The sequence below is a fragment of the Bicyclus anynana genome, chromosome Z (assembly GCF_947172395.1).
Source record: "Bicyclus anynana chromosome Z, ilBicAnyn1.1, whole genome shotgun sequence".
Classification (NCBI taxonomy): Eukaryota; Metazoa; Arthropoda; class Insecta; order Lepidoptera; family Nymphalidae; genus Bicyclus; species Bicyclus anynana.
Window position 1 is genome coordinate 700,232 of NC_069110.1, and position 22,021 is coordinate 722,252.

General features: G+C 36.1%; 2 protein-coding genes across 5 annotated transcripts in view; one reads left to right on the forward strand and one right to left on the reverse strand.

Moving 5' to 3' along the window:
- The window catches only part of LOC112049258 (protein furry), a 162,128-nt gene extending 155,715 nt beyond the window's left edge, over positions 1 to 6,413 (forward strand). For both annotated transcript variants that reach the window (XM_052890668.1, XM_052890669.1), the window contains exon 57: positions 56 to 6,413. In XM_052890668.1, the coding sequence (XP_052746628.1) occupies positions 56 to 159 (104 nt within the window). In that variant the 3' untranslated portion in view covers positions 160 to 6,413. The remainder of the gene's footprint in view (positions 1 to 55) is intronic.
- An 847-nt stretch (positions 6,414 to 7,260) lies between these two features.
- LOC112049259 (H(+)/Cl(-) exchange transporter 5) overlaps positions 7,261 to 22,021 on the reverse strand; it is a 36,926-nt gene continuing 22,165 nt past the window's right edge. For all 3 annotated transcript variants that reach the window (XM_024087077.2, XM_024087076.2, XM_052890670.1), the window contains 6 exons: positions 21,550 to 21,758; positions 20,969 to 21,109; positions 20,160 to 20,370; positions 17,576 to 17,739; positions 16,391 to 16,589; positions 7,261 to 15,289 (listed from right to left, as the gene is read on the reverse strand). In XM_024087077.2, the coding sequence (XP_023942845.1) occupies positions 15,199 to 15,289; positions 16,391 to 16,589; positions 17,576 to 17,739; positions 20,160 to 20,370; positions 20,969 to 21,109; positions 21,550 to 21,758 (1,015 nt within the window). In that variant the 3' untranslated portion in view covers positions 7,261 to 15,198. The remainder of the gene's footprint in view (positions 15,290 to 16,390; positions 16,590 to 17,575; positions 17,740 to 20,159; positions 20,371 to 20,968; positions 21,110 to 21,549; positions 21,759 to 22,021) is intronic.

A 22,021-nucleotide genomic window follows, 5' to 3' on the forward strand; every position in this document is an offset into this window, starting at 1 on the left:
AAAAATATAAGCGTTAACCACAGATTAATAATTATTGTATCGTTGGATGTTGCAGATATGGTGGCGATCACCCGACCTGTGAACGAGCTGTCGCAGAACCTCTCCTTCATGATGGAGAGCCTGTACAAGGTGTCGGTGTCGCTGCAGCAGCTGGGCTGATGCCGCGCCCGCCCCGCGCCGCGCCCGCGTCCGCGCCCGCGCCCGCTCCGCTACTACAACATCGACATATGAACATCGCCGTCACTCGCACCGCTCCGATGACCAAACTTCATAGTGACATCGAGTAAGGGGCATTGCCCGTTTCGTTAAAAAATTTTGATCTCTTTGGGACTTTTTTATCCGATGTTGTATTTTAAAGACGATAGGTATTGTATTCTTTCGTTTCAATTATAAGTGGTATACATAAAAAAATAAATAAACGACGTGCGACGTGAAATGAACTTTTTTTGAGTTGAGGCGTTTTTTTTATATTGTTATAGCTTCAGCGATGAAGTTACTAACGGCATGTATCTTTGTACAGAATCGTTTCATCGAAATATTATTATTACTTTACTTTAATTCTTTGTAATATTAACGTTCCTATTATGATTATTTATTGCGTTTCGTTTAATCAGCCTCAGCCGTGTTTCATTAGTTTGTAAAATTCATATTCTTCGTAAAAGTTTCACGAAAATTAATATTTAAGTTTTTTTGTTTTTTATTGCACATGTCATGACAAAACATAAATAATACGTACAGATGTGTTCGGACATATTTAGTTGCTCGAGCGATCTCGAAATATCAATCAGAGCAGACGATCAAAGTGGCGTGCGCTTTTATGTTAGAGGTATGAAAGAAGAAGAATATTTAAATGTTATATTGCACCAGATTCCAAACACAAGAATTAATAACAGGACTACTCGTAGATCAATAAAGCCGTTTAAAAGTGTACAGACGTACGAAATAAATGGATATCTCATCAGAGGTTCTGTATCAGACATACTGATTGGCTGTAATACTTGATGATGCTCATAGATGAAATAAAAGAAAATAAAATGAATTTCAGTGTCTAAATTATTTGTTATTTAATTTTATACTTCAATACTATCAAACACTAATATATATTAGTTTTAATTGATAACATTAAATGAAATTCAGTATTTAATATATCGTTATTAATTTTGGAAAGGAATTTTGTTCCAACCAGACATATGGGAAATTCATAGACCCAGAGGGCCTTTGTTTTTTTCGTAGTTACAGTACGGATTAGGAAAGCAGAATCTCACAGTAACGTTGATGGCCAAAATCATAGCATATCATAGCAGTCTCTTAAAGGGATCATTTTCATATTCAGAGACTCAGATTCATAAGTTCGTCAATGAAACGATTTTTACGACCTAGTACATGTGTTTTATTTAACACATTGCTTATACTTGCATATCTAGAAGTTTAAAGTTACTCGAAGTACAGTCATCACAATTTATCATCCGGACAGGTACATCACGACACGTATTATAGTAATCGTCGATCTACAACTATAATAATAATTTAATCTATTAATTAGTAAATTTACTATAACGTTTCTCAAACAAATGTACGAATTTTATAATGTACATTGTACAGTCAGCAGATCTTTACTTAATGTTTATTTATCGATATTTGTGCCCCGGTTGTTTATCTTACTAAATATCAGTTGAAATGATGCATTTTTTCTGCACTATTTGTTGTGTAAAAAGTAAGTTTATAAATACTAGTACGTGCGGTTTTAATTAAGTTCCTATGTTTTTGTTTATTTTTTAATGTGGTTCTTTAGTTAATCGGGTACGTTGTAAAAAAAATATTCAAAATTGTTTTGCTGAGTGTACGGACTGTAATGTTATTATATTGAACTCTGAGCTTATATGTATTATTAAACCAAAAATATTTATCTCAAATAAGAGTATACGTAAGTCTTTACATAAGTCGTTTATTTATTGAACCGTGTATAGTAAGTGTCAAGTAAAATGAACATTCAGCTGATTGCATAGATTTTAGATGATAGGGTTCAAATTTGAACATTAGTTGCGTAAGTTGTTAAGTAACACAATGTGTTGACACACTCATTGTCAAAATCAATAACCGCTCATCCAATCTTTTATTATACAAAATTGCTTTTCAGCGTCATTTTACGTGACATTTAAGAGTACAATTTATAAATGTCGTATTATAAAATGTGTTGTTGTTTGTATAACTTATTTATCGCAATGAATTAAAGCCGTTCGCACATATGTCGAGTGCGGTGCGGCGGTATTACCGGAGCAGTCTAATGTGCGACGGTTGTACTATTTGTAATACATTATTGGTGTCTGTATCACATTTACACACATTTCAACGTATGTTAAAGTCTGGCCAGAAATATAAAAAAAAACTTGAGTGAGAGTGCCACAAGTATTTTTAACAGTCTGGGCTTAGTTTGTTGGTAGAAGAAATTATCTTTTTCCACAATATAGTGTCGTTTTTCATTTTTCTGGTCAGACTGTACAATTGTAAATTAGAATGTATGTTAGAAATATACTTACCATTTTATTATTCGTCCTATATCATGTATTACGACACACAATAGGTTAGTAAAATTAATAAAAACTTTTTTATTTATCACAATTATATGTAACGGCTAAAAATTTCTATTTTACTCTACATTTGAGTAAGTAATTGTAAAATTACTGCTAAATTCAATTTTTTGTTTGTAAACTCGCCACCGAAAAGAGATACTCAAGTTTAGTGAGTCGCAGTTAGTTCACTACGTACCGAGCTGCTGTGTCCGCATCACCGTTTACATACGCTTTTATTTTATTAATGTCCGTATATTAAGAGAATATTTTCCTAATCGATAAGCTCTCAAAATAAAGCTGATGGCACATCTGATTGCGCCGAGCTCCAATTACATTTTTTCCTAAATCCTTAAAGAAGCAAAGTATCCACGCCTATTTCAATCCCATTTATAATTGACTGATGAGCACTAGTTATGCGGTCAGATGTGCGAACATCTTTAACAAACACAATCTATTATAGATTAGTATAAACTTATCACTAAGACATCACTATGAATTTCGTATAGAGCTCGTGGGCACAGAAGGAGAATTAATTCACCTTTACGATTATTCTCGACGTATGTTACACTATTTTTCTATAAAATTAAAATTTATCTAATCTGAATATCATTCAAATGTCGTCTATCACACAATTATACAATTTTGCAGATTTGTATATTGATGTTAAAAATACATACACTATTTCTCGTGGTTTTTAGTTTTTTACATTGTGTTAAGACACGACTAGGGTATACTGTCTCTAACGTTGTACATGGTGGGCGAACCTCTAGCTGAGGCGGCGGTTCCTTGTTCAATCTGCGAAGACGCAGTGACGCAAATTGTATCCCTGCAAGCCACGCAGTGCGGGGTAGCAACAGGTCAAGAGCAGAGTATGGGCAGATGATACACTAGCCGCTAGCTGAACACAAACATAACGGAGGATTGGAATGACCTTGAACTTTTGTCCTATCGATTGGAGCCTCCGCCTACACGCTTCCGCCCACGCGCCGCCGCGTTCCCGGTGCCTGCGCGTTTGTTTAACCGAGTCTTCTGTAACGATTCATATTAAGCGTTGTTATATTTACAAGATCTAAGGTATATTTGAAACTATAGAGTTGGGTGTTGGAAAATTGGATCGTTACAAAAATGTCATCTCACTTTGATAACTTTAAAACTATTTGTCTTATATAAAAATAGTACCGATGCCTAATAAGCGGATGGAATCAACGTTTTTGACAATGTTTCTTGTTAAATCCTCATCTTATTATTAAATTGTATTACTAAAACGCCTGATGAAAATTTCGCATCCTTATACAATCCATGTACGATAATTTTATGGTCCTTAGAACCGGTTCTATAATTTGCAAAAGAAAAGGAAGTTTTAGGAAAAAGGATACCGATGTTGACCATGTTCTCGTCCCCGCTAAAGGCCGGCGCATGCATTAGACAGGGCAGAGGAACAAATTAATTTCAATAGGCATTAGTCAGGACCAAAAGTGGCAGTCCTTCTTTCAGTTTCTTTCAGTTGGTGCTAACTTGCTACAATTCCTTAGTGTGATGGAAAACTAGGTGCCCTTAATGAGTGGTCACTCTAACTTTCGCGCACGTACTCGTATAGAGTTTGCGTTATTTACTGATTTTCGGCGCAAAAGCGCCAAGCCTGAGCAATCAATTTTACAAAAACTAGACAAATGAATATATACTAAAGCTTGGGAAGCGTATAATGTGTTTGGAGGCAGGTAAGATACTATCATATTCAAGTTTCCTAAAAAAGGGGCAAATATATGCAATAACGCACGAGATTTTCACATCCGACTATTTTTTTAAACATTGGATATAATTTTACCATATTTTCATGTAGAATTCTTGTAGTTTCCTACTATAGGCAACCGACATTCATATATGCTATTAATGCTTGCTCACCACTCTTGTAAATGTTTTGTTTATATTCGTAGAAGGTAAATTAGTTCCAACAATTGTGTATAACTTTATCTAATAATATCAATGTATGTTTTCCATATCATAAAAGTTTAAACTCTGTCTGTGCAGAGATAGTTTAAAAAAAATAGTGTTTAGAATAATTAGTGTATTGATCGTACTTTACTGACGATTGCACACGACGCACTGTTACTTGTACTAATGTGGATGAATTCTCCATGAAGTTGTTATAACTTTGTATGTCGAATACTCGTAGAACCATTGCTTTTCCAATATTAACTTTAACGGTGCAATGCGATACACTCAATTATTTATTACTAGCTGACGCCGCGCTGTTTCACTCGCTCGGTTCCCGTTCCTGAAGGAATACGGGCATAATATACAACCTCCTCCTTCCTCGATAAATGGGCTATCTAACACTGAAAGAATTTTTCAAATCAGACCAGTAGTTCCTGAGATTAGCGCGTTCAATCAAACAAACAAACAAATTCTTCAGCTTTATAATATTAGTATAGATTCAGTAACTGATCTCAACGACTTCCCACGTCGAAGGAAAGGAATATTCGAGAATAATAGTTTCCGAGTAATATGCTAGTACCTTAGTAGCTAGGGGTGTTTGCTATTCCTGTAAACGAGGGATATTGGAATCAATACAGCGGCGCGTGCGCGTCGAACGTTGCGCCCACACGCTTCGCCCGCGTCCTTCGCCCACACGCTTGCTTTGTCTACTTCATTTGTTTCGATTGTTTAGTTTATATGAACTCGAAGTCGTCGCCCAATTTATGTTGAGCCCTGAAACGTGTGCTCCCGAACTGTTGGCATGGCAGCTCTCCCATAATCACCCCTAGCCGCGCTAAAGGCCTATCTGGGGCAGAGGGTAGAAATGCGATTAAATTCACTCATTTCTATTATTATTGTTTTCGTAGAACAAAAAAATAGTAGGTACTTATAATAATCAAAATGAAATTATTATACATGGAAGATAGTTAAATATTATGACATGGAGTAATTTTCAAGAATAAATATTATAGTGGTACTAAACCAGAATAAATAGCCACTCCAGACGTTGTGATTGGTGACAGGTATACCCGAAACATTAATAATGAATTACCAAAAAAATCTGAATAGTTAATTTCGCCGACGCTTGGTTTGTCTCATTAAATTCATGACACTATCTCGAATACTATTTATTTTACAAAAAGATTTAGAGTAAGGAGGTTTTCTTTGTGTATGGTCTCTATAGTCGATCTGTATGTTATTTAGTAAAATGTTTAGTTTTCCTGCTTTCTGAAGACGGTTTCACTTTTTATGTAGTAAGTAGTAGGCAGGTGCGTTGGTTTGTAAAACTTGGGAGCATTAGCAAACATATATTATTAAATTGTTATCAAATGCCTGTAAGTGTCTGCTGTGTTGACGTTCCTTCACGTTACATATAAACGCGTTAGTGCTTATATCGTGCGATATAGCATGGTGCGGGTGACTTTCCACTCTTGAAAATTTGTCGCGATTCACGATATTAGTACCTGCGTATTATGAACGTCATTAGGCAACTGTCATCTGCACCATGCTACAGCGCACATAGTACAACTTATGCATAAGACGAGCAAACCATCTTCTGGGAATAGAAGAGCTTTAGTAGCTTGTTTGTGTATTAGAATCATTTTGTGCTCTGTTACCGACTAGCGTCTATGAGTCAATTTAATTACTCTGTTGTTGTACTGTGAAATGCATAACTAATTTATTGAACCACTTTTCAAAATTATGATTTTATTTTAATATGTTTCCCCGTTACTAATTACTATTATATTATTTAGTTAATTGTTAGTTTAATAGAATGTCAAGCGCGCCACGAGCTTAGTCAGGCGATATAAATACTAACATTTGTAACCAATTGTACATGTATTTGAAATAAACTCTCCTTTTTATGTGTTTTGTTTTTATACAACCTGTAGGCTGTACTCAATAATTTAATAATAATATTTTATTTGATACACCTACAGCTAGTGCACAGTACATGTTTTAAGAAAACAAAAAGTACACAATGATCGTGGACAATGTGTCCAGCCACTTGTAGGTGTAGGTATACAGCTTGATATGAAAAACATATATGATCGATAAATGAAATATGGTGCATAATGGTAATTCGACAGTGCGAGTTCCGAATTCGTCCCCATCTTCTCTATATATAAGTCAAATTAGTCTTACACTGTCGAGTTATATAAATATAGTTGCAATTAGCCCAGCATGCATCAATGACATAATTATCTCATCAGAAGACAAAGAAATATTGTAAACCATCAGCAAAAATGTTGCTCTTTGGTCCCATTGCAGCGTAACAGATATTTTTGATTGCGCCTCTCGTCTCAAGATATTTCGTGGTTCTTTTTTTTATTTTTTACAAGTAAGCCCTTGACTACAATCTCACCTGATGGTAAGTGATGACGCAGTCTAAGATGCAAGAGGGCTAACTTGTTGGGAGGATGAAAATCCACACTCCTTTCGGTTTCTACACGGCATCGTACCGGAACGCTAAATCGCTTGGCAGTACGTCTTTGCCGGTAGGGTGGTAACTAGCCACGGCCGCCACTAGCCAGACCTGGATAAATTAAGAAAATCTTAATCTGCCCAGCCGGGGATCGAACCCAGGACCTCCGTCTCGTGAATCCACCGCGCATACCACTGCGCCACGGAGGCCGTCAAAAAGCGCGCATCGGCGCATCGTGCGGACTACTGATCGATCGGTCAGGTGAAGGATTACAAATGAAAACAACAATTTGAAAGATTTCCATTTAATATGTACGAATATCGAATAGTAAGATCTTACAATATCATACGCCAGAAGTCGTGAGCCTTCGGCCTCCTCGAGGGCTACAGCATTAAAATATCATAAGAGATGTAGCACTCGGTCGTTACATTTATATATACTTATATCGACTACAAAAATGTGCCGTTCATTGCACTCCCACCATAAGGACGGTGTCTCTGAATTTTAATTTTATTTATTTCAAGGATTTGGGCTTAGTCTACATTTGGTTAGGCACTTTTGATACGTCAGGTATGTTCGTTGGTAAAAGTAGTGAAAATAATAATGGCTATATTCATTTATTAATGGCATTTTAGTAATTAGTAGTAGTAAATTTTAAATTTGACTTCAGTTAGCTACTGTTTATCTAGCAACGTTTTGGAAAACAGAATATTCAAGAAATCGAGAAGCACATCATTAGTTGTGTTTAAGGCGAAAAATCATTTTTCATTTATACGATTCCGTATCGCAAAAGGAAAAACGGAACCTATAATGATCACATTGTTATCCGTCTGTCTGTCAAGACCCTTTATTTTGGGAATCTTCTAAGTTTACGTAAATTAAAAGATACGAATGTTTATTTAGCAAAACAACGCATATTTCGACACTCAGAGGAATCAAAACCCATAGGGTACTTTCCGTTGACCTACAACTATAAAATTTGACAAAAATCTCAAAACTACTATTACATTTTAAAACTAAATACGTACGGATCCCTCGGTGGGCGAGTCCGACTCGCCGTTTTTTTTAAATATGAAAGGTTGGGAGTACCGTGTCCTTATAGTGTGAGGGAAATGAACATCTACGCGATTTTTACAGTGAAATTTCAATCAATTCAAAAATGTGTATGCAAAAACTGAATTGCCTCAATTAATTACGTTCCATATTTTGATTGTATGTGCAGGTGATAGCGCTCATATACATGGACATTGAAAATCAATATATGAAACATTTTTTAATCGTTTTAGGTTTAATTTTAAAAACTTCTTTTCTCTTGCGATATAATGATATAAAATCACGAGTCGATGACTATAAAAATTATTCATTCAGGACAGCTCAATTGTTTTCACAAAAAGACTTTTTCATGCTGGTACAGTTAAAACAAGCTGTCTTATGATAATAATAATCGCTAAGTATATTTACATCTCTAAACACTGGTTCAGTCCATAGTTTGCGGTAGATGCCTTGCATACAGCTCAGCTGCGGTACTATAAATTGATCGCACGTTGCTACAAATATCGTTTTTGAAATCCATTGAAGCTTTTAAAAACACGAAGACCTATCCAATTATAAAGTCTGTGTTAGAAGTAGCTATGGCAAAAACTTTTAAATTGCACGCTGTAACTTTTAGACCCTAAACCTACCCCGAACATATTTTGAGGATATTATTTGAATTAATTTTGTACCTGTTAAAGTAATTTGTTCGAATTTAAGTAAATTAAAAGGTAAAATTCGAGTGACACAGGAGCTCAGAAGATGAAGAGGTATTTCATGGTAAAAAAAAATATATCTCTAGCGGCAACGTGCGAGCAACCACAGACTAACGTGCAGGTTATTGGATATTTTCGTTAATAAGCAAAACTCGATCATTAACACGACTATAATACGTTCAAAATATCTGTATAGTTAAAACTTGTACAAGTAAATCGTAAAACTGTTTATGGGAAGGATAAATCACATGAGTGATTGCACATTTTGCTAAGCTGCCGCTCACCCTGCTCGTATATTCTGTTTCATTACATTAGTTTGTTTAAAATATGAAAAATATTATTTTAAGGAATTCAATATGAATATCGGTTTACTTAAATACTTTTTTTATACTCTAAGAAAACTTTATTACACTGAGCTGCTTTTTAATCTAAAAAATATATAAATGAAGAGAAACTACTTTCCGCGTTAATAAATTGGTAAAAAAATGCTTTTGATCCTAGTTTACGCACAACAACGTGCAAAAATTACTATTTTTATTTCTATTGAGATGACGTTAACTTTAGACACATCGATAACACTACGTTTGTTTGTATATCTACATGCTAAGTATAGAGCTTCTTTAGTGAACATATTGCAGGTTTCAATATTATGCTATTCCGAAATATGTACATTACAAAATTACAAACATTAATAAACTGGAAGATGAAATTAAAATTATAAAATCACACCGAGGGAAGATCAACGATTAGTTATAATAATATATAGCGATTTCATAAAATTATACATGCAAGGTATCAATAAACGTCAGCCGATATATTTGTTATGTCATCTGTTTACCCGCCACACCCACTTGGTTTGGCTGGGTACAGTGTGCATTGTATGCTTACTCCATATTTATATTTAAACAGTAAATAAAGTTTACTATAACAATATTTTTAAAGGCGTATAAAATTGCTTGTATCAAGTAAACGACTCAACATAAGAACGTGTATTAATAAGCCTATATTTATTGTGTATTGATATAACAGCTCGCTTGTCTACAATTTTAACAAACAACGACAAAACAATGTTAGCAAAACATAATAGTCCGACATATTCATTAATATAGTAATGTGTTTTATAATAAAAGAACTCTCTCGCCACACACATACTTACTTCACTCACGAGGACCCCTTGAAGAGAAGCCCCCTTTGACACTTTTTGGATAGCCTGACCAAAAAAATATACCGGGACGGGAGGGGGTAGCGATTCCCCCGCGCGTTCGACTTCATACCCGCGCATTCCTTCCCTATGCCCCGCGCGCACAACTTCACACCCGCGCAGTCCTTCCCGCCCCGTCGCCCGCATATCATGGGAGTGTCATCAACAAATTGGCCAAGCTATAGCAGACTAGGCGCCCCCATAACGTAACGGCTTAACGTTCTATCCGGCTTGGCTTCGTGCTTTCCCCACCATGAGCAATTATACTGAAAATTACTTAGAACAAAGAAACGAGTTACTTCATATCAAATGACTCTAACCCAGGATCTCGTGATCCGTAGCCACACAACCACTGGACCAATATGGTAGAACTGTGATATGCACTTGATGTACTCGTATACGTGGGGTGTTCAATAAATAATGAGAATCTATACTAATATCTTAAAGCTGAAGAGTTTGTTTGTTTGTTTGATTAAACGCGCTAAACTCAGGAACTACTGGTTCGATTAGAACCAATAGTTCCTGATATATATTTCTTGGTAAGAAAAAATGTAAATATTGGTAAATATAGTTCACATATACAGATATGTGCACTATAAAACAAAGTCTTCGATTTTTTTTCGAATATAGTCACTCAGAAGAAAACAAGAAAGAAAGTTCGTAGGGTAATTAAATAACTGTGCATGAAAATTTTCAGTACGGAAACATTAGATGTAAAGGCCTCCTTATTCTACAACTAGCTGACGCCGCGCGGTTTCACCCGCGTGGTTCTCGTTCCTGTAGGAATATTGGGATATTATATAGCCTATAGCCTTCCTCGATAAATGGGCTATCTAACACTAAAAGATTTTTTTTTGTCTTCTTCTTGAGATTAGCGCGTTCAATCAAAGAAACAAACTCTTCAGCTTTATAATATTATATTGCACGTTGGTGTGCTGAGTTCAAGCAAGGAAGAACTTCCACCAGTGACGACCCACGCTCGGGACCCTACGACTACAATAATAGAACGAATGGTTAAAAAAGTTAATAATTTATTCGTTCTTCGTGTTACAGTTTGTTTTATGGCTGTTGAAGTAAAAATTTCGATAGGGAGTATCCATAATATAAGACCATTTGGGCTGTGTGTCAACGCGCGGGGTGCCTAGAATGCGAGTACTTACGGACGAGCAGAAACAAACCAGACTAAAAATTTCACAAAGCAATTTAGGTATGTTGCAAGATCCTGATCACTTTTTGGCTCGTTTCATAAATATGGATGAAACCTGAAACGAAACAACAGTCCATGCAAGAGACCGTCATCTCCAACTCCTAACAAATTTAAGGCAATTCCAATTATGGGCTCATCCCAGAAAAGAGCGCCCATAATAAAAATTATGGGCGCTCTTTTCTGGGATAGCCAAGAGGTAGTAATGATCGAATACTGACATGAACCCACTATTACGGGGTCTTTATATGCAGAACAAATGAAAAAATGCGTGATAAAATACGCGAAAAACGGCGTGGAAAACTAGCAAAAGTTCTTTTGTTTCACCAAGATAACGACGCTGCGCACAAGTCCAAAGTTGCGATTTCTGCCATTGAAGATGCTGGCTTTGAATAGATAGAGCACCCTCCGTATTCACCGAACCTCGCTCCTAGTGTTTTTTATCTATATCTGCGGCTAAAAGAGCACCTGAGAGGTTAGAAATTTGATGATAATGATGACGCAGAGATCGTTGCTGTACACTATTTTTCAAGGGATCAAGACGAAGACTTTTTTCGAAAATTTTCATGTAATAAAAAAAAAGATGCCAAGTGTAAACTCTTAAAAGGTGACAACATAGCATTTAATAAAAGATAACTGCATCTTAGTCATTCTCAGTACTTAATGAACACCGCAGTATTATTGAATATGTGTTATCAAATATGATGCTAACAAGTGGTGTGTGCGGTACAAGGCAGGATATGAAATAAATAATAATAAAAACATAGAACACACAACACCTCAGCCAATCAGTTTCCGTAATATACATCAACATTCAACAAGCTATTTTATCTATTCATGAAAAATAAATACATTCAACAAACACATTGTTTAGAATTTTTATTGCAAAATCGATAATGCATGAAAGATCGCTTATAATATGCCGAAATTAATTATATAGCATATTCATTGTAAAAATAGAATTGAAAAAAAGTAAAGATTGTACTAAATAAATTATTCTACATTAATAATTATCTAGGTAAAATACGCATTATGCAAATGTATTGCCTCTCGGAAAGCTGCCGATAGATATTAAAATTAACTCAGAATAATATATTTGTGTCTCATAACTACCAGTACTTCACTATGACTACTTTCAAAATAAATATCAATAGGTATATAATGAAAATATAGTGACACACATTTGCTAATAAAGCTATATTCAAAGGTTTGGTGTGGAAAATAGTTCAAACCTAGTACCGTATTTAATCAGACCCATGTGCAACCATTACAAAATATAAAAAAAAAGTTTAGTTGAAATATCATATGCAACTCATTATCATAGTTATAGTGAATATATTTATATGCACATTAAGGCATTTAAAAAAGTTGAAACCGTATAAAAACGAATTTTATCTGTACACTCATATTTACATAAAAATATTTTCGTAACATAAAACCTTATCTAACTGATAGATAACTAAACAAAATCCAACAAAAATATTTTTTTTCTGACTGTGTTTCAAAATGAAGTAGATAGGATGACTGGGGCATATTATTGGCTACTTCTATCGTCACATTCCTAGGGAACCTGGTACTAAGTGAGTGCAACCATACGAGTATAACACAACTATAAAAAAAAATACATACGCGTCGAATTGAGACCTCCTCTTTTTTTTGAAGTTGGTTAATAATGACCGACTTATCTAGTTACAAAGTATAATTTTGTTGACTTGGATCACTCTTCGACTATATAACATAAACTAAATAGATTCCGCCTTAGTCATATTAAAGTAACGTATTATATTAAATTTACAAATACTCGTACATGTGATTCGAGTTAAGGCCAGATATTTTTCTTTGAATTCATACTCAAAATATTCATATTTAATTAAATCAAAGTGCTTAAAAAAAGTGTATGGGAAATTCAATATTAGTGAAAAAGTGACGTTCGGGTTTTTATTTTATCAATGGTTTTGGCTTTTGGATTATAGCCCAGTGTATATTATAGCATAGTGTTTCTTCAGACATCAAGACACATCACAAGTTTGAAGGCACCTCATAACTCATCAGTAATAGTAAAATAGTCTGGTGTTCTACGTAACACAGATTGTTAAAAACAAATTAAAAGCGTAGTTAAAGTTATTAAAAAATATTACCAATATGAAAAAGATTGTGTAAGATGCATATAACAATATTCAGATATTCTATTTCCCGAACTCGTTTTGGTTCCAGATGTAGTTGTAAGCTTGTAAGACAGAACGATTAGCTTACACACACGCGTTTGTGTGGTACTAAAGGAACGTCAGCATAACAAACACGCATATGATTGCATTGTTGAATTATTTAGTTATACAGGATATCAACAATAAAGCATAATCCGTACTAATATTATAAATGCCAAAGGAAGACTGTCTGTCTGTTACATTTTCACGGTTAACTGGCTAACTGATCAAGAAGAATTTTGGTATTATGATAAATGGGACCTTGGAGCAGAACACTTTTCTCAAAAATATAAAAGAAGGGAAGGAATAGGGGTTGAAAGTATGTATGGAAAGACCTACATTTTTAAATTTATAGTTATAATTTTTTTTACATAAAACGGGAAAAAAATAGGAAATGTAATGTCATTCAAGAACTTTTAATATTGAACCATTAACGTCTAAGTTTATCTAAAAATAAAAATCATCCATTTTTCAAGTTATATTTGTGAAAAATGGTCTACATAAAAAAAACTTCGAAAATAAAAGGTTAAATATAAGGCAAAACTTTGGAAATTCATCCCTATAAGTTTAAATAAGGGTTGAAGTTTTTTATGAGTCAATAGGTTTCTCATCTGTTAAGATCAGGTCTGGTAGGATGAGAGATAATACCTTCACGAGATGTGTTGTCGTAAGGCTTACTTACCACTACATTCGAAGACAAACTGTGTTCCGAAAACAGTATATCTATATCAAGTAATAAAACTGGCATTATTAATTTATTAATGCAAAAAAATCAATATTTAAATAAATCATTATTAAAACTGAAATTCATTATTTAAATTAATTCATTAAAAATAATAATTACAGCTTAAAATATAATACGATTATTAAAATATTATAAGCTTACACGACTATGATAAATACTTACAAATGTTTACACCTGATTTCCTATATATAACATTAGGACTTGATAATCGATGGACAACATTAAAATATATATGAACAATGCACTCTAAAATATATTGGTTAAATTATAAATGTTAGTACATTATAAATTAAAAGTGATGGTCATTTTACATATGTCTCATTCGTTACGTTTACGTTTAGTTGCTACAAACACAATATACAAATATGTAATACAACAAATAGATTATGTCATTTTATAAAATTATCTTCCTCAATATTCAGTGGAAAAGCAATTATTATTGCTTTTTAACCTAGAAAATATGCTAAGGAAGTTTAAAGTATCATTTAATGACAAGATAAATTAAAATAATTAATTGTAAAATTATGCAGTAAATTGATTGTAAAATGAATTGTAAATTAAATTAAATAAATAAATGTAAAATTAATTTGATTATTATACACATATTTTTTATTCTAAAATATACTATAAATAGTTCTGATTCTTAAAAAAATTTTGATCACTCACAACAAAAGTCATACAACTGTGTTTCTACTCCAGTAGGCCTACACACACACACACACACAGGAGCTATTGCTCCACGTTCGTCTTTGTCTCGTCTTTAGATTTGTCGGCACGCATTTTAGGTCTACCGTAGCAGTCCAGTTATAATTTCATCAAAAACCTTAAAAAAAATAACATCAAAATAAAAGTGTTAAAAAGTGGGATAAAAGTGGTAAAAATTTAACATACTTTTGAATATAATACAATCACAAAATTTATTTATGTTGAATTAATTTATTACTTCGACTCTTTTTGTTGTGACATTATAATAATAACAATGTAACAGTTTATTTCTGATTTCTGTTTTCTGTTTTGGCAATTTAAAATATTACCTTTCCACTGAATAATACAAACACAAAGGGCTCCGAGCCCGACTTGCCTAAAACTAATGCTACGTTATCGCTAACCGGAACATTCACCAGTTAGTTAAATAACACGGAATTTGGATCTTCGTTATCCATCTGCTTCACATGCCTCAAGACGTCCTTCTTCGTTATAACTCCGAGTAGGCGCCTGCGACAATGAAAAGGAAATGTTAAGAGTTATTAGGGCTCAACGTGTCGACATATAGCACATAGTTCGAAAAGCCGATGGACGTTGGGGTCTCAAGGTGCTGGAATGGTGGCCCCGCACCAGAAAGCGCAGTGTTGGTCGACCCCCCACCAGATGGACTGATGACATTAAGCGAATCGCAGGTATTCGCTGGATGCAGGCGGCTCAGGATCGTGATGTTTGGAAGTCCCTACAAAAGGCCTATGTCCTGCAGTGGACGTCCATCGGCTGACATGATGATGATGAGGATGATGATTAGGGCAAACAAAACCCGTGAGAATTTTTTTTAGTAAAAACGAAAATGTCTTCATAGGAAACAACTAGATATACCTTACACTAATGATAATTTTATACTATACATCGGTTGCGTCCCTACAAAATCACCGCAAAAAGTGAACCGAAGAATAGGCTACAAAACTGAGCGCACACATGCACAATTTTGTCTTTAATTTCATTATTTATTTATGTCGAAATAATAATTTTTACACTCCCTGAACAAAACGACATTGTAGATGATAGTCAACGACGAACGTTATTTACACAAATAATACCTAATGCTTAATAAAAATATGCTTCCTTTTTTGAGCGTCTCATTTTTCATGACCTAGTAACACATCTAACAGTATTTAACATCATTGCCTTACACCAAACTTCAAATCTGCTTTGATTGCTACTGCACAACTATTGAGGTGAAACTTTTTTATTTCATCCTAGGATACAATCCAGGAGATCAGAGTACGAGTAAACCGTCTAACCCACAGATATAAGAGATAACTAGATTTATAAAGTGCCAATTCTTTGTGGCCTAAATGGCTGTTTAATATTTTGTGAATAATTAAATATGTCACCCTTACTTTAGAGTTGAATATTATTGATTCCTTTTGTCACAGAACAAAACAAGTTGCTAGTACATGCGCGGACACGCTTGTGATGTGTACGCGGGTCACGCCCCCTTGCTACTTCTATTGCTAAAAGCGCTAGCTTATAGCGTTGTCTGTTCTGCGGTCTAACCGCTGTACTGACGAGACAGTCGCCGCAACAATTAGTCAGTGAAATGCTCACCCGTTGTGCGTGACGAGCGTCTGGCGCAGGCCGAGCTTGCGGAACATGTCGACGACGGTCTCCATGGGCGTCTGGTCGGTGACGGTGATGGGCGCCATGTCGAGGATGCGGTTGAGCGGCAGCGTGCCCGGGGTGGCCGGCCCCGCGAACACCACCACCGTCTGCCCCGTGATGCCGTCCAGGGTGCGCCGAGCGTTCGCTGCGAAAGTCACAGGCCGAAGCCGGTGTCACACATCACATCACTGACTGTGTTTTGATAACGTTCATACCCACTCCTAACACAGTATTTTCCGACTAAGCTGGCGGGATTGGGAGGTTTACATTTTTTTTTTTGTTCTAATTTTATCTGCAATCAGTTTTGCTATAATCAAATGTGATGTGAGGCTGTTGGCAGTTGGAACGTGATTCCAGCAAACCATCTACTCCTAATTTTTTTTTATACATATATATTTTTGTTAACCCAGAAGGTCTTTTAGGCGACTCTATTAAAGTATGTCATTTCTTTTTAGTCGTTTCGTGTAAGGAGGGAGTGGAGGTTAACATTGATCATATTTATAAAGATATAGCAATTACTCTTGAAAAATAAATTGTAGACAACATTTATGGGCCGTATGTTTGGTTTAACTAGTAAAAACACATTTATTGAAAATCACTGTGACATAGGCATATGACAAAGACATATGACATATAACAGTCTATAGACATATTACAAGACAAAGTCCTCTACCGCGTATGTCACTCTATTCGCGATAAACTGTAAAACTGCAACTTAACGGACCTTCATGCAGTTTTTGGTTGAAACAATATAGAGATGTGACTTTTAAAAAGGAAGTTATCAGTTATGCCATAAGAAGTATTACCAAAGAGCCGTGATAGCCCAGTGGACACGACCTCTGCCTCCGATTCCGGAGGGTGTGGGTTCAAATCCGGTCCAGGGCATGCACCTCCAACTTTTGAGTTGTGTGCATTTTAAGAAATTAAATATCACGTGTCTCTAACGGTGAAGAAAAACATCGTAAGGAAACCTGCATAGCAGAGAAATTCTCTGCGTGTGTGAAGTCTGCCAATCCGCATTGGGCAGCGTGGTGGACTATTGGCCTAACCCCTCTCGTTCTGAGAGGAGCCTGGAGCTCAGCAGTGAGCCGAATATGGGTTGACAATGATGAAATGATGAATGATGATTACCTATTGCCAAGTTGAGATCCCTACGCAGCACGAAGCCGACGAGGTACTGGGACTCTTTGGAGACCACCACCGGGTACCCGTTGTGTTCCGTTTCCTTCAGCAGCGTCTCCACGTCGTCCACCGTCATCGAGTCCTGCGTGATGACTGCCAGGCTCTCGTTGCGCCTGGAACATCCCAAACCCAATGCCCATCTTTTTATGTGCATTGTGAAACTTCTTACAATTAAATCTTGGACTCATACATTCATTTATGTTTATAATTAACCAGACGTTGAATTATAAACAGCGCATTTTAACGTTTCTTTACAGATCCAGGATCCCTCTCAGGAGAGGGGAAACCTTGGATAGATCACAAGTAATAATAATTGTTACATATATCTACTTAGCATTTACCTAAGACGTAAGACGAGAGAAAGACATAATGTCGACTAATAGCAATATTAATTGCTACATTTTCTTTTACATGTTAAGCAAGTTTGAAATAGGCAATTCTCTCTGTTTTGTTCCATCGCAACGAAAGAGAGAGCAATATTTTCGGTTTCGCCGCTTTTTGTCGACCATATGTTTCACTAGTCACGTGATATCACAACAGAATAACGTCGTCGCTTCGTGAGATCGTTAGATTTGTATGGACATTTAAACTTTACAAGGAATCTAAAAATGTATGAATTTTTGTCGAATTACGTTATAAGTTATTAAAAAACTGTAATTTATTTTGAAATGTTGGTATCTTATTCATTTTATAAATCATTTTATTCATTCATTAATATTGACATAATAATATTGACCATGTTTATTCGAACGTCTCATAAATATCAATATATTCAAACATAGTCATCATCAGAATTGATGAATTGATTGATGATTGAATGATTGAAATTACTAGATTTATTTTTACATGTTTAGCAGGTGAAATTTGACAATTTGCTTGCTATTGCTATTGCTATTCGCAATCGCCAATATGCAATTGCTACGTTTATTTGTTAATATTCACAACTGTCATGCTTAGCAAATTACATAAAATAATTGCCCCATTTACTTGTAAATATTGCAAATGTCAAACTTAGCAAATGTCAAACTTAGCAGGTTACAACTAGCGCTGAACGAAATGCGGAGGAATAAATATTTGTTTCACGCTTAGCAGATGACATTTAATAGATAATAATGAATTAATCTTACTAATAATATCAAAAGTAAACATGTAAAATAAATAAAACTTGCTTTGCAAATGCAAAAAGTAACAAAATTCGCTGCAGACGAGTTAACTAGACCAGAATTATTTATATATCAACATAGTAAAGTTTAATTTTGCTGTTTATGTATTTCAGTTGCAATGCAGTTATAGAAAAAATAGCATTCTGCAAGCAGATAAAACACTGCTCTCGCTTGCGACCAGTGGCGCTAACATGTGACCATCGAGATAATCTCGTGCAGAGAAATAGACAAAATACAAAATTCATTGGTACGATAGGGATGGGACTGACACGACTCTTGCGCCATCGGACGAATGAAACTATATTTCTCACTCGTTACACGTTAGCACCTCGGGTACATTGAAGTAAATTAAAGCTAATACACACATAAACACTAAGTTTGCAAAACAATCGCTACAGCATAAAACAAATCAATAAAAAATGACACAGCAACTAGCCAAGCGAGGGATGTTCGCTAGTAAATGACAAATAAAATTGAAAATTATTAAATACTTGATGAATGATTCTATATAGGTGATAGAGATATGTGAATCGACCTGTAATTGTAACATATTTTGCATTGCAATTTCATTGACAACCCATAATTGCTTTGCATTATAATTATTATAAACAAGTCTTTTTTGGTGTCATCGCAATGGTACAGATAGTAACTCAGCATACATCTCTCTCTTTTGTTGCGATGGGACGAAAGAGTGAGCGACAGATTAATTTATCTTGTTATCGTATTTTAAGTCTACAGACGCAGGCTTCTTAAATTTAAAAACTTTTTATTCATATCTAGAAGAAGATAGTCCTCTTAAAGTCTACCCTCTATAAAACTAAAGCCAAAGAGTTCAGCCCACGTTCGCGATTGCGTGTACGGTTCCAATTACTGTATATAGTATATTTTTTAAGGAAGTTTTACGCGTTTTAGGACGTTCAACGTCGCATCACGACAATGCTGTGATGAATGTGGTTCAGATATTTTTCTCCTGACAGTTATTATTGGAGATTATCACCATATTTTTAAAAGCCTTATTGATATTAGTACAGTAGTGGTAGTAGCAAATTGTAAAGTTGATTTAACGAATAACCGTTATAATTTTCTTTAAAAATTATCACAAAACCGAAAATTTCATTTTGGAATTATTTATCGTTACTTTCTCAACGAAATTACATAATTTTGAGCATTATACGTAAAATATAGTAGTGATAGAAGCGAGTAACGTTATTCTCACGAAATAATCGTTGCAATGATTATGTTAGACAATCACATAAACGAAAATTCGATAAAAAACACAACGTAGTGGCTCTTTGAATCACAATGAGCCCGCCGACCGTCATCGAGCACGTCATAGCGAACGTGGGCTCAACTGTAGCGCGAGCACTCACTTGGGCTGCATGACGTCGGCCGCGAGCGACGTGTGCTGGAACTCATCCTTGCTGTCGAGGAAGGGGTACCCGTTGAGCGCGATGTGCGCGTCGTAGATGCCCTGCCGGCCCAGCGCGTCGCCCACCCACTTGGAAGCCATGGCGGCCGCCATCAGCGGCACGATGTACCGCACGCCGCCCGTCAGCTCGAACATTATCACCACCAGCGACACTGCGCACCACACCACACCACATGTTACAGCCAGGGTTTATTTGTTGTGTTTAGTTCTTTGTTGAGCAGCGTGAACACCGTCACGCTGCTCAACAAACCCCACCCCAAGTTTAACCCTACACTTATGGTCACAAGTCCTGGGACCTGGTCGAGATATTTTCTCAACCAAAGACGATAAAACAATGCCCGTCGCTGCTACCCGTCGCGTTATACTAGTACACGTTTACAAATGTAATATAGCTTTCCTGGTATATTACATTTGTAAACTGGTAATGCAGCTGTCTATTTTTAAAACTCTTTTAATATCAGTCTAGTAGTTTCTGAGACTATTCATAACAAACAAACTAAAAAAAAAATCGACTGTGATTTATATAAAATAATACATAAAAGACAAACTTAAAAAATAGTAGAAGTTAATAGCGCCATCTCACTTGTCAGACTTGCTTTACTTCACAAGCTCCTAGTAGTTACTTACTAGACTAGTTCACTATAGACCAGATTACACTTTTTATAAGGGCCCTCTTTTTAATCTTAGGTTACTAGATGAGGCCATCACATCATCACGATAACCAAGACGTGGCTGAAGCGGGTCACTCACCCGTCATCCGCGTCACGCCACCCAGCACGGCGGCCGCGCCCACCATAGCGTAAAGGCCCGGCGTGATGCAGTCGTCCCCGGTGGAACACTCGCCCGAAAAAATCCAGATGTTCTGGTAAGTGTACGCCAACTGCTCCATCCCTGCGCGACACAAACACAAACGATATATTCACATGTCTTATATCAGTAGGAATCCCGTGGAACTTAGGTAGGTGCTTAAGGTTCACAATCGCAGGACATTGTGTTGTATAGTTTACGTATAAACAAACAACAAGTAGATAGACATTGGAAGTGTGTATTTGGAACTTGTATTAAATCGTGGATGATAGTGTCATCAGATTTCTCAGAATAAGTCCTCGAATCCTATTTTATCATTGATGAAAGAACTTTAATAACTGTTACAATGTTTTCAGAGCATATTCACTACAAACAAACGAAAAACTCTTTCAGCTTTATATTAGAAGTGTAGAAGAGCTTCTGTTGCTTAAGCATGCTAAGGCCCACACGAAGCAGCGTGATGGGTCTAAGCTACTTTCTGGCCCTGTAGTGACATCAAAATAGGCTGATGATTATGAACTCACCGATCCCCACGATCCGGCCAGCGATCGCGCCCAAGGCCAAACTCGGGATGAAGAGGCCGCAGGGCACCTTGATGCCGAAGGTGAACACCGTCATGACCAGCTTCAGCAGCAGCGCCAGGAACAGCAGGCCCATGGCGTTGTACACCTCGCTGGTGGCGGCCGCCCGCTCGATGGCAGTGTTCACGCCCGTGAAGTTGCGGTTGTAACGGCTGAAACCATCAGGGTGGTTTTGCGGTTAGTTTTGGTCTGGTGGGATCTTCCGGGGCTAGTGACCACCCTACCAGCGTTCCTGTGATGCTGTTAGACACCGTCAGAGGTAGGGGCTTGGAAACAATAAAATCGAATGTACCTCTTCCAAGTAAGCTAAAGTTTCAAAAGTGCTTGTAAACTAAGCTTCATTGAAACGATTGCATTTTGACTTTTATGAAGTAAAACTTCTTTACGCACTTGATTTGGGGAGTGATATGGTGAA